This window comes from Polypterus senegalus, chromosome 11 (genome assembly GCF_016835505.1).
Source record: "Polypterus senegalus isolate Bchr_013 chromosome 11, ASM1683550v1, whole genome shotgun sequence".
NCBI classification, from domain to species: Eukaryota; Metazoa; Chordata; class Cladistia; order Polypteriformes; family Polypteridae; genus Polypterus; species Polypterus senegalus.
In genome coordinates this window covers 95,918,732-95,936,814 of record NC_053164.1, presented here as the reverse complement: position 1 = coordinate 95,936,814, position 18,083 = coordinate 95,918,732, and the positions used below count along the sequence as shown (strand labels likewise).

The following is an 18,083-nucleotide window of genomic DNA, read 5'->3' as shown; positions in this document are numbered from 1 at the left end:
CTGCTTCACACTGGTAAGTGGACCTCACTTTTTATAGGCAGCACAGTCAAGGTGTGGCAGAGCTTTTGAAGTTAGTTTTGTACTTACTGCATGGGGCAGCAGGAACAGAATCAGGAGACAGGTCATGGCTTTATTACAGGTAAAAGTTGATACCAGGAAGATAATAATACTCAAATAGACAAGCCCAGGATGTAAAGTAAATACTAAAAAGTCAAAAACTTAGTGGACAAGTTGAAAAACAAAATAATCGCACCTAACCAGTGCCAAAACATAAGATAAAGTTGTAGTCAATTAAAAAAAAAAAGGAATTGTTGCCAAAAATCAGATTGCAAAACTAATGAAAATGCTAGTGTTTTGCCTGTTGTACCTACAGAACTGAGCAAATAACAAAGTGCAAGACACTGACCTTTACACCCTCAACCTGCTGACGCCATGAGCTGTGTACTTCCAGTTGACTTGGCTTAGCAATTGCTTGTGCAGCCAGACTAAACAGAATTCACATAATGGTGGTGGCAAGTTAAAAAAAAGCACACCCACAAAACATATTTACGTTTAAACACTACTAAGAATGTGCCTGGATAAAAAGAAAATTAACCCATTCTGTTGTTATGCCTCCCAAACCCTAAGTGGGACAATAACATCACATGTATTATTAAGAAAGACCATCAGAGAATGTTGTTTTTGCATCAGCTGAGGAAGTTCAATCTCCCTCAAGCAATATTGGTCTAATTCTACATGGCCATCATCAAGTCCATTCTGACCTCATTTATAACTCTCTGGTTTGATGCTGCCTCTGATCAGGCTAAGGCCAATCTGCAACGTATCATCAAAGCCTGTGAAATGATCGTAGGCTGTAACTAACTGCACATTGAACTCCTATGTGAGTCCAGGGTAAGGAAGAGGGTCGCAGAGATCACTGCTGATCTGACTCACTAAGGGCATCACGTGTTCCAAAGACTTCCCTCCGGCAAATGTGTTTGTGCAGTGAAAGCTAAAACAGCCGTCACCTAAACAGTTTTTTTCCATGTGTAGTTATTCTTATTAATCAGGTCTGAGCTTCTACTCAGTATCTACATATACCTGCACACAAGACTGTCTAGACATTTTAACTTTTTTTTGTATTGTCCTTGTATGCTGCATCATATTTTATCATTTTATATTTTAGTATTTTATATTCTTATATTCATATTTTGGGCGGCACGGTGGCACAGTGGGTAGCGCTGCTGCCTCTCAATTAGGAGACCCGGGTTTGCTCCCCGGATCCTCCCTGCATGGTGTTTGTATGTTCTCCCCGTGTCTTTGTGGGTTTCCTCCGGGTGCTCCGGTTTCCTCCCACAGTCCAATGACAAGCAGGTTAGGTGCATTGGCGATCCTAAATTGTCCCTTGTGTGTGTGTGTGTGCCCTGCGGTGGGCTGGTGCCCTGCCCGGGGTTTGTTTCCTGCCTTGCGCACTGTGTTGGCTGGGATTGGCTCCAGCAGACCCCTATGAGCCTGTTGTTAGGATATTGTGGGTTAGATAATGGATGGATGGATATTTATATTTTTTATTCTGTGTTTTCTTCACATGATGCACCAATACTATCAAGACAAATTCCTAGTCCACATTAGTGTACCTGGCCAATAAAGCAAATTCTGATTCTGATTCTAAATGATGCCTTGGTTATTTTTAAAAGCCAAGGAGTGACTGTAAGTGATTCAAATACAACTTAGACCTTGACAAGTTTAATTTTTGATTGAAACATCCTCTGTTTGGAGCTACACTTTCTTTCCAGTTATTGAAGCACATAGTGTCTGGTTGATCTTCAGTATTAAATTGTTGCCCTTTGAGTGTGGGTGGACTTGTCCTTGAGTGGCTGCAGTCATGCACTGAGGTTGCTTTTCCAGATTATCTTGAGCCTTTTGTTGCCTCCCTTCAAAGAAAGTGTATTTAGTAAATGAAATAAAAATAAAATATGTGAATGCATACATGTATGGTATATACTTTTATAGTCATTAATGCCACGTGTACATTTCCACTACCCAGCGCTATGATTAGCGTGTATTTAGGGCTTATCTCAAAACTTCTGCCTGTCTTATCTGAAAATTCTCAAAACATATTTGCCATTAACATTAAACCTAAACAGTACTTTACATATTAGAATGTACTTCTCTTTTGGTTCTATAGCGATTATTATTGGATCCATTCTTCATGAATAATTAAAACTGAGAAAAGTCTCTATGTGTTTAGAAGCCTAAAGGGAAGATTTATATACTGTCCAAAAATAAAAGAAAACCAATGGAGGATTACATTAGGATGGTTTTGCAAACTGTTATAGTCGTTTTATTAGAAAGTCATCTTACCTATTACTATTATAGGCCGGGTTTATACTCGATGCTCAGAACTCTTGCACTCATGCATCATGGCTGCCACACGTTCCTAGCACTCGTTGACACGTCCTCTGAGCTCGTTGTCCGAAATTAATGTGACTCATGCACAGGTTGCAGTACCAGCAAAAATGTGGGTGGCGTGTGTGTTCAAGTTTTGGTACGTGACATCAGCATCATTACTTACTATTAACATCTCCAAAATGACAGACATGCCCATCAGAACAGGTGATATCAAATTGTCTGCTCTTTGAAAGTGGATGTGGAAATGTGCAAGATGAAATGGAAGCAAATTTGAGACAGATATGTCCGTGTAAAGTGTAAAATGTCAAAAAAAAAAGAAGTTGGAATTCAGCTATTGCAAGATAACACAGAGTGACGGTAAGCCGTATTGCAGCTCCAGCAGAATCAATCTGCGTTCTTCGATATTTAATGAATGGTTCGATGTGGTGAACCAAATCATCAAATTTAAATGCTGACATGATTCATGGTCATTTTCTTCATCCATTTCTCTCATAGACAATACAAGCATCGCATATTCTCCATCGTAATGACGTGATACAATTAATGCCATACATGCCATTTTATGTGTCACTGTTGCTCTTTGCATGTTTTCAACAGCATCAGAATGCAAAGAATTTTTATTTTTATCTTTATCATCTTTCTTTACTGAACTTACAACACACAGTGAAACCAGACATTGTTTTCTCACCATAATGATGTCTCACACTGCCACCTTGTGGACTCTTCCAGATTTGCAGTATGCTTGCAAGTATAGACAGTACACTGCTTAGATAGCAGAAGTTTGGGCAAGCGTACGTGTAGTATAGAGTTAAGTATATTCCCACCCTAATGATCTGCTTTACATGACTTTCAAGCACAAAAAACACTTAAGACAGTATTCTTCTGCCATCTAATAGATGAAATAATATCATGCTGCAAAAAAATCAAGAATATTTCTATTCTGCCACTCTAAGGTATAACAATACTCTTAAGTGGAGACAGAGCCCTAAACTAAAAACTAAACTAAAAACACTATGGCAATTTAAAAATCATAAAGGCAGAATTAGAACAAATTGAAACTGAACAACTGCTTAAATCGAGCAATAGTGCCCAGATACCCTATGAAAGAAGCTAACTTCTGCCACTTGTATCAGTGATCTGTTCTTTCAGTTAGTACCCACAACTCGTGGCTAAAGGTAAGTGTAGGAGTGCAGATCGACTGGTAAGTCAAGAACTTTGCTCTTCAGCTTAGCTCTCTCTTCACTATTGAAGGACCTGCACAATGTTACATAACTGTCGATGCAGCTATGATCTGTCTGTCAATCTCTCTGCCCCTTTTTTTCTTCCCTTCTTCCTTTGTTCCCTCATAAACAAGACCCCAATATACTTAAACAACTCCGCTTGAGGCAGCACCTCCTACCCAAACAGTCTCATCCAATTCTCAAAACCTTTTTATACCAAGGACTACAACAAATATTATGGATCAAAACATTAATAGTCCTTCAGCAAGAGAGGTAGGTAGGTACAGTTACTGCAAAACATTTTGAGGAATTATAGAAGAACAGGAGTTGGACAGACTACATAACAGCCAGTAATGAGAAACAGTCAGCAGTACGTCTGGTCAAAAAAGGAATCATAAAAACAAACTTCTTATAAAAAGGCAGTATGCTGACACCATTTGCAGTTCCTTGCATCCTGAATAGAGGTTATCATGCAATCTGAGTTAGAAAAAAAGTAAAAATCCGTGGAACCTAAAACCGGAGCACACAACAGAAGGAATGTGAAGCTGCAAGAATGAGGTGTCAGGGAGTGAAGGTGATCTGCTACTGAGAACACGAGCAGATGTGGCAGCTCAGACCTTTTAACCGAACAAAGCAGTGTGCCACAAATGCCACAGCTGGGTTGGAGTGAGATGGTTATGGACAGACAGATTGATTGTTTTATACTTTAATGATGCCCTTTTCAAAAAACCTTTGAAACATAACATCAAAATTTCTATTTACTTATGAAAACTTACTATTGCAGAGATTCATCCTTAAAAAAAACACCCTGTACAGTAGTTGCTTAGAAAAATGCTCTCCATTTTTCCAGGTGGTTGCCAGAATCAGCACGGTGGCTCACTTTGAAGAATAAGCCCGATCAAGCACTCCGACAGATCAAGAAAGTGGCCAGGATCAATGGACTCGCAAATAAGGGCGAGCTTGTCACCTTGGAGGTGGGAATGATTGTTTTTGTGCGTAGTTCACTCCACAAAGGAATGTTTAAAAAAGTCCAGTTTTACAGCAATTTAAAATGCCAAGCTAAAAATTAGCATGTTCAGCATTGTAGAGATTTGTCTTTCTGATTTTGTGGATTCATTTTCTCAAATATAACTTTATTCCATGATTCTGTGGTTCTCAGTGTGAAGAATTCTGTTCTTGTGTTCTTGATTAACTCATTTTAAAGTAACAGTCTTGACCAACTGTACTAATTCCCTTCAAAATCTAAAACATTTCAATCATTTCTCCTTTTAATCTCCATTTGCTTAAACTAAAAATGTTTAGCTCTAGTCTTTCATCCCCTGTAGTCCTAGAATCAGTCTAGTTGCTCTTCTCTGGAGATGAACAAATAAAACTTGTTATTTCCCGGTAATTAACATAAATGTCTAACATTATGGAAGCGTATTTATAATTTTTGCTCTGTATGGACTTTCATTCAATCTTCCTGCATTAATGAAATGACTGTACAGCCAATATGGATGGCACTGCTTCAAAGGTATTTTCCTGTCCATGGGAAAGACACCAGAGGCAAAGGATGTAAGCATTCTGTCATCTTATTAGACTGTACAGTGCAACTTACTATAGTAATACAATAGAATGTCCAGGTATTGGTTGGCCAAGGCCTCCAGGGGTCAGATTTATAAATATTATTAGGTCTCTTTTTGTGTGCGCTTAACAGTCCACACAAAAGAGTCAGGATTTATAAAGGAAAACTTGATGGGAGAACTTTACCACAACTCCAACCTATGTATAGGCAACATTTCAGAGAAAGTGGGAAATGGCGATGCACTTGATGAAATAGGGAAATGCACCCAAACAAGCTACTTGATGACACAGGAATATAATAATTCATATCTCCATAGTTATAATGTGTGTTAGCATGACAAACATGTTAAACCTCAAAAGTGATGAATATGATGTATACACTGTGTTTTAGTTGCTTTTTTAAATGGGCCATTGCTACATATTTACACTGAATAACATTTTTGTTTTTCCATCAGTTTACATAGCCTGCCACTTGTCACATCTCAGGATTAGAAAACTAATGTATTCTCTTGTTTTTAATAACTGCATTAAGTAGAAACTCAGGAGTGACTCACTAGCTGTGTACAGAAATGTTTGACACAATATGGCTTATTTGCCACAGCTTGAAGACTATGCAAATGGACACATACAAGTGGAATGAGCTTTAAGCAATTGGCAGGATTTTTTTGACCATGATGATGATTGGTGTATGAGCCAAAAATATCTTATATATAAACATCTATCTGTGGAAGTGTGTGTGTCTGTCCAGCCCAGAAGTGAGAGGTGGAGTTGAGTTAATAAGGGTTCCACTTCCGAGGAACCACTAATAACACAAGCGGGGCCAGGACGTCGGCAAAACGAATCCTCCTAGGAGAGAGATGCCCAGTGTAGTTCCTTTCAATTACCAGACATCTCTACATTTCAGGTTTTTTTCTTACGATTTCAATAGTTTCTAGGACTCCAGACTTTTTACACAGCTAATATATAATATACTAGAATATTTGTCTGTCTTTGAGTTCCCTATATAATCCTACACATGTTGACGGATCAGGGCCAAATCACTACGGCCATATGGACAAGATAGACTACTTTTGTATCTCCAATTTTTTTTTTTTGACTTTTTACGTTTTTTTTTTAACCAGTGCACTACAGTTTGTACACCTGTGCCACCTGCTGGCTCAGAGCAAGTGAAACATCAGCCAGACTGAAGCCAGCCCAGAAGACAAAATGACCAGACCTTAACATTACAACATCACATGCTGCTTCTATCTACTGTAATATAAAAAGGAGTATCGTGCACTTTTGCAGGAGTGTGTTGGGTGATCAAGAGTGGAAGTGCACCACTAACACAAAGGAGAATCAAAAACCTTTGTCAGTAATGCCAGTAAAAGCAAGTAATGACAAAGAGATTTTGATCTGTAATTAGTAGATAAATTTAAAGTAATATTTTTAAATACAGTGGCAAGGAAAAGCTTGGTCACCCTGGTTTAAAATGTCTGTTTATGCCTGGTGCATTTTGGAAACCAATTCTGTGGACTGATGAAGTAAAAATAGAAATTTTTGGCCACAATGGCCTAAATGTGCAAAGGTGTGTTTGAAGAAAAAAGCATCCTGAATTCTAGGAAAAGAACAGCTCTCAAACTGTTAAGCATGGATCGATCATGCTTTGGGCTTATATTGCAGCCAGTGACGCATGAAACATGTCATTATTAGAGGAGGTTAGGAGCACGGACTGATACGGTGCATTGCCGCACCCACCACACAACAAACCAACTCAGGATCCAGATTAGGACCTGAGTGCAGCCATGCAACATGTGATACCTCAGCACCACACTAGTTCAGAAGTAGTGGAACAGTGTGAGGTTTTTTTATGGTGGCCTACATGCAGGGATGGATACAGATTAACGTCATACCCAGGACGGAGCAATTGTAGGTTAAGGGCCTTGCTCAAGGGCCCAACAGAGCAGAGACCCTTTTGGCATTTTACAGGATTCGAGCCAGCAACCTTCTGATTGCCAGTGCAGATCCCTAGCCTCAGAGCCACCACTCCACCCATTTAGGGGGAAGAATAGATTCAAATGAATAACGGCAAAATACCTAAAAAAAAAAAAAAAGCATTATCCACATTGTCAGAATAAAGGACAAAAAGGCCACAAAAAGGTTTGGGGTAGCAACCCCCCGTATATTGTAGTTTGGTTGCTGGAAGAAGTAAAGAAACTGAATTTCAAATCTGAGTCCAAGACAAAACTGATGTATGTGGGACAAAATGGCAGTTTGGCAGAGGAAATTAGGTCATCTGGCCCAGAACCAGAGGTGACGTCATCCGTGCAGGGACAGGAAGTGATGTCATCTGGGCTGGAACTGGAAGTAGCGTCATCAGAACCAAGCAGAATTTCCCATAAGTGGTCTGCAGGAGAAAAAGAGAAAGGGCTAGTGTACTTCACCACAATCTTGGTCTGGCATGCAGTAACCCTCATTCGAGGTCTTTGACTGTCTCCCATGTGCATGTGTGTGACAATATATAATGGTTTAATTTTCATTAAAATGTATTAACACAATTACTTTTGTAATTTCTAAAACACAGAAACTGGGAAATAACAGATCACTTAATTAGGCTAGGAGTACAATAGAAAACGGAAGTTGGTTGGAACAAAAACTTTCAGCCTGAGGGGGTCTCCAGGACTGAGTTTGCGAACCACTGCTGCAGATGAAGAAGGATCAGTTGAGGCTGACAGTTCTGGTTGTGGGGTTGACATATTTCTACGTGGGAGAAACATCATTACAGGAAACTGACTTTTTAATTAATTCAACAAAGCTGTGTAAAATGTCTTTGAGATTCTTCTTCAATTGCATTGCTTTAATTAAGTTCACCACATTCATAGTAGCAGTTTGCAAGGTAGTGGATGCCATGTAATGACGTGACTGGGTTTTCCAACCTGAACTACTTCACTTCTTCTTGTTGCAGAGCTGTTGGGGGCTAAGGAGTGATATTACATTATCTCATGAACTGTTTTTCTAGAATATTCATATTCGTGAATACAAATCCCGCCAATAAGAGACCCAACTATAATATAAAATATTTTTATACACTGCTAAATAACCTTCAAATTTTAGAATTTCAGTTGCACTAAGGCTGCATAATGTTGACAATCCAAGGATATTCCTGAACCTTTAGCGTGTCCATTTGGTCAAACCTGACCATTTCTAGTATACCTACCTTCATGTCTACTAAAATTGTCCCCATTATCCTATGGACTGAGGTTCAGGAAGTTTTGTCCATGCTGGTCTGTACATGCTATGTAGTATATTTAAAAATGTATGAAGTGGAAATGCTTTATGTTTTGCAATGGAGAGCTCATTTATAAAATGTTGCTTATAAAAAGAACCCACTCTTATGTTCATCCCCAGGTCCTTAAGATGCACATGCAGAAGGAGGTTGAATCCAGTAAAGTGATATACACGATCTACGATCTCTTTCGCACGCCCATGATGAGAAGGATCACACTATGCCTTATGACACTTTGGTATGGATTTACTTTCAATTAAGACTGAATAACAAATATCAAAATTAACTTCATTTTTGGAAGAAGAAATTCATTTGTAACAGTTTTGTCAGAAAAGATTCTTTTGATAAAGTAATGAGTTTTGAACTGTCATGATTCTTTAAGAATATAATTAGTTTGAGCAGTGGCCCTAAATAAAATTGTAATTCATTAATATAAATATTGTTTATTTTTATGTTCCTTTGGATTTATTTATGATTTTTTAATTTCAGAGAAGTATGAATCATGAGGCATCTTCTTCATTCAAAGCATATTTTGTTTTATGTAACAATTATATGGGTTACCCACTGTTGCCCAGGTTAAAAATTGGAAAGGTGGAAAGAGAAGCAAGAATCCTTTAAATGCCAAACTTTATTACACTTGAACTCATTACACTTAGTAAATAACTACTCTCGTATTGGAAAGCATCTCTGTCCACTCATTATCCAACCCACTATATCCTAACACAGGGTCATGGGGGTCTGCTGGAGCCAATCCCAGCCAATACAGGGCAGAAGGCAAGAACAAACCCTGGGCAGGGCACCAGCCCACCTCAGGGTACACACACTAAGCACAATTTAGGACTGCCAATGCACCTAAACTGCATGTGTTTATACTGTGGGAGGAAACCCACGCAGACACGGGGAGAACATACAAACTCCACGCAGGGAGGACCCAGGAAGTGAACCCGGGTCTCCTAACTGTGAGGCAGCGGCGCTAACACTGCACCACCATGCCACCATCTTTGTATGCAAAATTCTTAGGCTTTCCTTCTCCAAAATGCAATAAGGGACTCTTGAGTCAATATGGCTGCAGCTGGTGTGGCTTGGCATGAAAAAATTAGTGAAGGTAACACCAGATTAAGGAAAAAGGTTAAATGTAATGGTCTGAAATTGTACCTGGTTTTCTTAGTTGAAAGGCAAGCATGGTAACCATTACAAAACCATCACAACCTGTGCTGTGCAGTTTCTCTGTTGACAGATCACACTGTAGTATTTCATATTGTTATTAGAAACAAGACATGACACAATAAAGTGTTGAGAAATCCATGAGATCCCAGTTTATTAGCAGCTATTTTAAATAAAATAAGACAACAAAAGTCAACAAAATAAAAAGTTGTGAAAGTTGATTGTAAGTTTGCACAGTGAAGCCTCATGAAGTCCCTTCCCTTCTGGTACCATTGCTATTTAAACACTGTTGCCACCAAAGGACCGCGTTCATTCTTGGACCGCTGTCTGCTGGAGCCCCACACTAGTCCATAGAAGATTTGACTTTGAAAAGTCCAGAATGAGAACTGAGGTTCATAATTCTTCTGTAGACTAGTATGGTTCTAGTTATTGCAGATCCAGTTATGAATGGCGACTTGGATCCATTTTGGTATTTATTTAGAGAAAGTGCCAGAAAGGACAGGACTTCTGGGGCCTCCGGAAGTGAAATCACTATGCTTCCGAGACTACTCCTCCATTCTCAAGCTGGAAAAGGTGGAGAGGTTAGTATATGTGCTTCTGCATAACCCATCCCCATTGTGTTCTCCTGATTGGTGCCCCTGTCACAATCAAGCATCGTGTGTTTGACAATACCAGTCTTCATTTTGAAACTGTAGCTTTGTCTCAGGCTTTGTCCAGATTTTAAAATTTAGAGCACCTAGATGTTATTGTCCTCAAACTAAATACATTTGGTAACCCCAAATTTGTTGTGAAACTTGAGTAAGCAGTGGGGTTATGATCGCTCACTCTGATCTTGAGCTGCCTTTGTCGTGGTAAAGCCAAAAGTTATGTCAAAAATGTGGCTCATGTAACATCAAATGCCACAGAGATACTGTTCTAGGAAAGTTGGAACGGCGATGTAAGAGTGATAGATTAGCCTTGCAGCCCCATAATGTAATAAAGTATTCAGGAGAAAATATGGATATTTAAAGAAAAAGTTAAATGCATTGGACAGGAATTAAATCTAGATTTCTTGGTACTTGCGTGGCATTATTTCTCTGATGATAGACCACAGTGTAGTATTTCTTAGCACTCACCGTGATTGTCTGTTGGCCCACAGAGATGATGAAAGATGAGGCAAGGCCATAGTTATATGTCAAAAACTTGACTTATGTTAAGAAGTATCTGTGCTTTATACGGTAGACATAGAGATATTATTTCTTTGGTCATTCATATTGAAAATTTGGGGAAGAAAGCAGAAGTGCTTTTGGTAAAAAGTGAATTGTCTTCTGAGCAGTGCACGTTAAGTCAATCAGCACTCACTGAAAGGCATACAGAGCATCATTTTACATTATAACATTCTTTACCATGGCTAGTTCATTGTGCTAAGCCAATAATATCAATAGGTATAATTTAATGAAATGATAAATAATGTAGTGTCCTATTTCAATCCACTGTAGGTGTTGCAACAGCTTTGCATTTTATGGGCTGATTATGGATCTACAAAAGTTTGGTGTGAGTGTATTCCTGGTGCAACTGATTTTTGCTGCCATTGACTTCCCTGTCAAGTTACTTGCCTCGGCTTCCTTGATGTATTTTGGTCGAAGGAGAACTCTGGGAGGGTTTATGCTTCTGGCTGGCATTATGATTATTTCTAATGCCTTCATTCCTTATGGTGAGCATATATTTTTCAGTGTTTAATAGTTTCATAATTCATATTTAAATCACATCCTATGAACAAAAACAGTATTCAAAGAAAAACTAATTATATAGCAACACTGAAATTAAAATAAAGGTAAAATAATGTTATCGAACAGAATGTGCAACTACTTGAAAAGGTTACAGGACACTAAAAGGTCACTATTGGACAATTTGACTGTGATTTAAATCTGGCAGAACATCACCATACTGCATATACGAACAGTTTACGACAAAAGGCAGAGAGATTCATTGAAATGAATATTAAATCTGTCAGTTATATGTGCTGTATAACTCACTGAACTGTAACTGTTTTTTGCTCCATATTTCTAGATATGAAGACAATAAGGACTTCATTGGCAGTTCTGGGAAAAGGATTGTTTGGTGCTGCTTTCACTGGGGTGTACATCTTCACTGGAGAACTATATCCCACTGTCCTTAGGTAAGAATTGGCGGAGATCTGTTTGGGCGATTGGAAGTGATCACTTCCCAACTCTCACCCCAAGTGGCTGGGAAAGGCTCCAGTCCCCTGCAACCCAGAACTAAATGAAGTGGGCTAGAAAAAAAGTAGTGAAGCAGTTTTATTTTCTCCCATATAGGTAAATTCGTTGTACAGTACAGTGCATTCCGATCTTTTGAATTGTTTTTCATCTGCTCAGTATTTGATGCGATGCACCAATCAGGTTTTTTTAGGGACAATACCGATCACCGATTTCAAGTCACTGAATTGACTGAGTAAACCCTTTAAAAAACTTTTTATACTAAGCTCCTCCAACCGGACATATAGAAGCCTTATGTTCTATGTTGAAGTGATAACTTTGGTATTTTTATAATTAAAATATAAGCCACAGGAGTCACTTGTTTGTTAACAAAAATAATTGTTCAGTGACCATTAAAAAAACTAAAATAAATAAAATGATATTAATATACATACTTTTTCTTCTTCTTTCAGATGCTCCCATTAGGGGTTGCCACAGCAGATCATCTTTTTCAATATCTTCCTGTCCTCTGCATCTTACTCTGTTACACCTGCCACCAGAATGTCTTTTTAAACTAATAAAATTCAGTATGTATAGAAAATATTTCATCATAATACATATAGTATAAAAGAAAATAAAGCGCTTCTCATAATTACAAGCTGTCATATTGTTTAACTTCTTTTGCCATGTACTTATCTGAAACAAAGCTTATGTTAAAAAAAAGTAATTTTCACCATTTGTCTGACAAAGTAACATACTTATTCTCACACATTCATTCAATAAATTGATATTGGCAGTTGAACACTGCTTAAATGTAAATATACATGCACTAATCATTTGAAAATCCTTAATTGCACTACAGATGTTTATGTTTCTTTGTTTGTTTGTTTTCCAGTAAACCAGCTTGATATTCCTTATTCTTGAGGTGTAATTATATATGTGAATTACCATTGTAATTATGCAGTATTTTTTCTTACCGAAACCTACACTGTATGACACACACAAACAAATAATAAACTCAGTACAGACCTTTAAAAAAGCCACACGCTTATCAAATGTTCATATGACGTTAATCAAGAACTTACAAAGCTAACATGCTTCACAAGTTTACAAGTGAAACAGACAGTTTTTGCTTTTAAGCTAACAAGTCTATTGTATACCAAGCAGCAGTTTGACATTTTTCTTTAAATTTTCTCTTTCTAACTGAAAATGTGAGCTGCTGCACTTAACACAAGCTTTCTCACCATCAAAATGCAGATGAGCTGTGTCCATTTTAACTAAAGGACAAAATAAAAAGGTTTGAATTTATAAAGGTTCTTGCCATTTTGTCTAACTGCACCTTACAACTCCTCTGATTCCTGTTTCTTGACTTTCTCACTTTCTTTTCACTTTCGTAATTTAAAAACTGTTAAAGTCTTGTGCTTGCTCATCTACCATAATACCTCTCGTAAAAGAACACTACAGCTCTAATTTTTTGTGATTGGGAAATTTAACAATCACTGATTGCGTCTTCTACGGTGGGCTGGCGCCCCGCCTGGGGTTTGTTTCCTGCCTTGCGCCCTGTGTTGGCTGGGTTTGGCTCCAGCAGACCCTCGTGACGCTGTAGTTAGGACATAGCGGGCTGGATAATGGATGGATGAATGATTGCATCTTTTATGGTGAAAGCTGGCCAATTTAGATCAGAGGCTGATAGCATTTGCCATGTCCCAGCCCCATTTTCCCACTATGATTAGATTTGCTCACTAAATCTGAGTAATTAGACATCATCTATTTCCTGCACATGATGACTAAAACATACAGTAGGTCCATCTGGAGTTTATGAAAGTAGTAACATTGTCCATGATTTTGTTTTGCATGTAGACTCTGTAAACAAAGACAGGACCCCAAATGTTCATTCTTTATCGTTGGAGTTTTGAGCTTGCATGCAGGTTAACTTGGTGCTATATATGTAAAATCTTTTAGTGAATACACCCCAAAGCAATATTTATTTTCTCTTTCACACACTAGCATTGACTACTTTAAGCCAACAAATTAACCAGCAGAAGTGTGTCAAGAAACGCTACTGGGTCTCCTTTATACGGCAATACATCTGCCTCACTGTGACTGTGACTGCTCTTTTAATCTTTAGCCAAGTCAGTAGTTGTTCATTCTTTTTATTTATTTTTTTACTTTTTTTATTTATTATGGTGAGTATTTGAGGGGGGTGGTTGTTATTTGTTATAATCTATACTAATAAAAGGCAAAGCCCTCACTGACTGACTGACTCACTCACTGACTCACTTATCACTAATTCTCCAACTTCCCATGTAGGTAGAAGGCTGAAATTTGGCAGGCTCATTCCTTACAGCTTCCTTACAAAAGTTGGGCAGGTTTCATTTCGAAATTCTACGCATAATGGTCATAACTAGAAGCTATTTTTCTCCATTTACTGTAATGGAGTTGAGCTCGAAAGTCGTGGGGGGCGGAGTTTCGTGTGACATCACCACGCCTCCCACGTAATCACGCATTACGTAGAAAACCAGGAAGAGCTCCAAAAAGTGCTGAAGAAAACGTGCATTATATAATTAAGAAGGCAGTGAAACAATTTGAAGCGAGCGAGTGACATATACTACCATATTCAGCGGCTCACGTGAACTGACGCAGTGCGCAGACAAAAAGCAACAGTTCCAAAGAGTGCTGAACAAAAACCAAATTACACCGCTACGCTCAAATAGATAAACCGCACGCCCTGGCGCAATAGTAGAGGCTTCGCCTCTAGCGCTGACTTCCGAGGTTCGATTCCCGAGAGGGGATGCACTAAGTATGTACGTGCGCTTCTCGATTCATTTTAGCCTCGCATCCCCTTGGTTTGAGACGTATGAAAAAATATGCGGTTAAAGCAGAAAGACAGATCACCAATTGAAGCTTTATTAATAATGGATACTTTATTCGCGATCAATGATTGTTTTGGTAAAGCCATACTCAGTGTATTCATTAGAGGAACGGTAAAAAAGTAAGAGCGAGGGGAGGGTAACTTATTGAGGCACGCAGGCAAAACCACAATAGCACGCTGGCTCGATGTACTGTAGTCTGGCGTCAACTCGATCTGAATTGCGCGATCACATTCAAAAAAATATTTCTTTTCAAGTTCTATTTAGTCCATATGTGTCAAACTCAAAGCCCACGGGCCACATCCGGCCCGGCGTGTAATTATATCCGGCCTGCGAGATCATTTTATATATTATTGTTATTAATGGCCCGGGGATATGAAGCGCTGGTAACACAATAAACTACAAATCCCATAATGCAGCGCTTCAGCTGCCTTGCCGAACACTTACCGCGTTAATGAAGTCTAGCTTATGATGCTGAAAAGTTATTGCGAAGCTAGCCCACACGATGCCGAAGAGAAAAGGTGATTCTGAACATAGAGCCTTTAAAAACCGATGGGAGGCTGAGTATATGTTTACTGACATTGCCGGTAAACCCGTGTGTCTCATTTGTGGAGCTAATGTGGCTGTAATTACAGAATTTAATCTAAGATGGCACTATGAGACAAAACATCAAGATAACCTGAAAGACCTGAATGCAATGCACAAGATACAGAAAGCAGAAGAGTTAAAGAAGAATCTGAATCTGAATCTACCCGTGCAAAATCACAAAGTGGTTTCAAGTGAAGCTACATTTATGGGAGACACAAATGCACCAGTGCAACTTGCCCCACTTTCCCTTTTGCCAAGTAATCTTGAACCAAGTCGGCACAACGGTGTTCCCAAATACGCACTTTGCTGATAAACTGAGCGCACTGAGTTTGCATGGCGCTTTGGTGACTTTGAAGAACAAAAAAAGAATTTTCAGTTGTTTCGCAAACCATTTGCCGTCGATGTGGAAACTGCACCTGTGCACATTCAGATGGAGGTGATTGAGCTGCAGTGTAATGGCACACTGAAGGCAAAGTACGATACTGCAGGGCCTACACAGTTTATTCACTCCATTCCCGCAGAAATGCTCCAGCTCCGTCTACATGCGGCTCAAACCTTGTGCATGTTTGGTAGCACATATCTGTGTGAGAAGCTCTTCTCAGTGATAAAGACTAACAAAACAGCATACAGGAGTCGCCTCACTGATGAGCACCTGCAGTCCATCCTGAGAATCTCCACAACACAGAACTTCACACCAAACATAAACTAACCTGTTGCCAAAAAAAGATGCCAGGCGTCCAGCTCTAAAATGACATAAGAGCAAAGACAACTGAATGATTTGATTTGTTATTGCTGAAAGGAACACATTTTATTTATATTTCCAGGTTTTGTTATGCACCATGTTCATATTTGAATTTGTATAATTTTGACAGGATATATTTTTATGGAGAGCAAAATCTTTTGGGATATTTAAAATTTAAGTTTATTTTTATATAAAATTACATAAGAGTAAAGAAATTTGAATGTTTGTTCTTTTAACATTTACTTTATTTCTAACTTGTATAATTTAGACAGGATATATTTTTATGGAGAGCAAAATATTATAAGTTATTTAAGGTTTGAGTTGATTTATTCCGGAATAATACTCTGTCGACTAAATAAAAATTCCTTCTATTTAAAATTTAAATAGAACTTGAACAGAAACGATAGTTCATAATATCCACGCAGACTTGCACGTAAGAGCGGGAGTCATCCGTTTTGTACAAATAATGTTTTTAATTTTTCTTCCTTCATGGATTCTGGCACCCCCAGCAACAGTTGCTCGCACCCCAAAGACTGTATATATATATATATATATATATATATATATATATATATATATATATATATACGTGTGTGTGTGTGTGTGTATATGTAGATATGTATATACTGTATGTATATAAATGTGGATGTATGTGTATATATGTATGTATGTATATATATGTGTATATGTATATATGTATGGATATGTATATATATGTTTATATGTGTGTGTGTGTGTGTATATATATATATAATATATATGACAACTACACTCATCCCTCACAACAGTGACAAAACAATTACAGTGACAATCATGTTACGTTATTTTCAAAATGTTTCCTTTTCTTTTTCATTACTTCTTTAACACACTACTTCTCCGCTGCAAAGCGCGGGTATTTTGCTAGTATAATAATATTAATTAATTATTTTTTGAGCTTCTATAAAAATTTCCATCTGGGAAATAATGTTTTATCTATCTATCTATCTATCTATCTATCTATCTATCTATCTATCTATCTATCTATCTATCTATCTATCTATCTATCTATCTATCTACCTTCTGTAGCTTAGCGGTAAGAGTCGCTGAATCTGAGAGCAGTGGGCTTGCTGTGCTTTACAGAGCCGAGTTCGATTCCCCTCCTGGGGAGGATGTGTTATTATCTATCTATCTGATCTTGAGCCAGGGGTGAAACTGTGACTTTAGCCCAATAGTTGCTAGTCCATGTCATGGCACACTCATCGACACTGTGCTAGTTTAGACACACCAGTGGACCTAAGCTCCATGTTATTGGAAACTAGGAGGACCACTGGAGTAGAAGAAGAAATACAGACAGACGCAGACATGGCGAGAAGTGCAAACACTGAATAGGGAGTGACTGTGTGATGGATTTCAGTAAATCAGGTAGAAGCTCTAACTTCTAGGAATCTGCAATACCAGTTAAAAACATATGAACTTTTATATGAATGCATTGTAGGAACATCAGTTATCAGTGAATATATATTTTCATTTCATTATATGTAATTTTTGTATATTGTAATGATAAACATTTTTTTGAAAAGAGGGGAGTGTTATAACAAATTCTAGTGGGATTTGTTTCTCACTATGCTGTCACAGCCTTTAATATACAGTATGAAACGTTCAATAGTATGCCAATCATTCACTAGTTCATTCAGTGATTATCTACCTTGCAGGCAGACTGGAATGGGATTTGGCTCAACACTAGCCCGTGTGGGTTCAATGACAGCTCCGCTGATAAGGATGTTGGAAGATTATCTGCCTTCTCTCCCAAGCATCATATATAGTGCAGTGCCTATAATAGCAGCCTCTGCTGTCATCTTCCTACCAGAAACTCTCAATATGCCCTTACCAGAAACCATTGATGATGTTGAGGTACAGAGGTAAGTGCAGTGAATTTGGAGAAATACAGTACTCCAGTGGCATCTTAAAAAGGCAGAAACAGTTCATGCCATAAATGACATGCAAATGCACAAATGACATACTGCAGCACTGACAGTTTGACTTCAGGCTCACTTCAGGACATAAATCCAAATCCAAATCTTTTTAAAGGCTACTCTCAAAATATAATAC

General features: G+C 38.3%; 1 protein-coding gene across 2 annotated transcripts in view; it reads left to right on the top strand.

Moving 5' to 3' along the window:
- The window catches only part of LOC120539331 (solute carrier family 22 member 6-A-like), a 54,744-nt gene that overhangs the window by 31,291 nt on the left and 5,370 nt on the right, over window positions 1-18,083 (top strand). The window contains exons 5-9 of one of the 2 annotated variants that reach the window (XM_039769306.1): window positions 4,459-4,582; window positions 8,559-8,674; window positions 11,079-11,293; window positions 11,650-11,758; window positions 17,687-17,893. In XM_039769306.1, the coding sequence (XP_039625240.1) occupies window positions 4,459-4,582; window positions 8,559-8,674; window positions 11,079-11,293; window positions 11,650-11,758; window positions 17,687-17,893 (771 nt within the window). Of the gene's footprint in view, window positions 1-4,458; window positions 4,583-8,558; window positions 8,675-11,078; window positions 11,294-11,649; window positions 11,759-12,268; window positions 12,604-17,686; window positions 17,894-18,083 lie in introns of those variants that run through there. The other variant, XM_039769307.1, reaches the window with a different exon arrangement.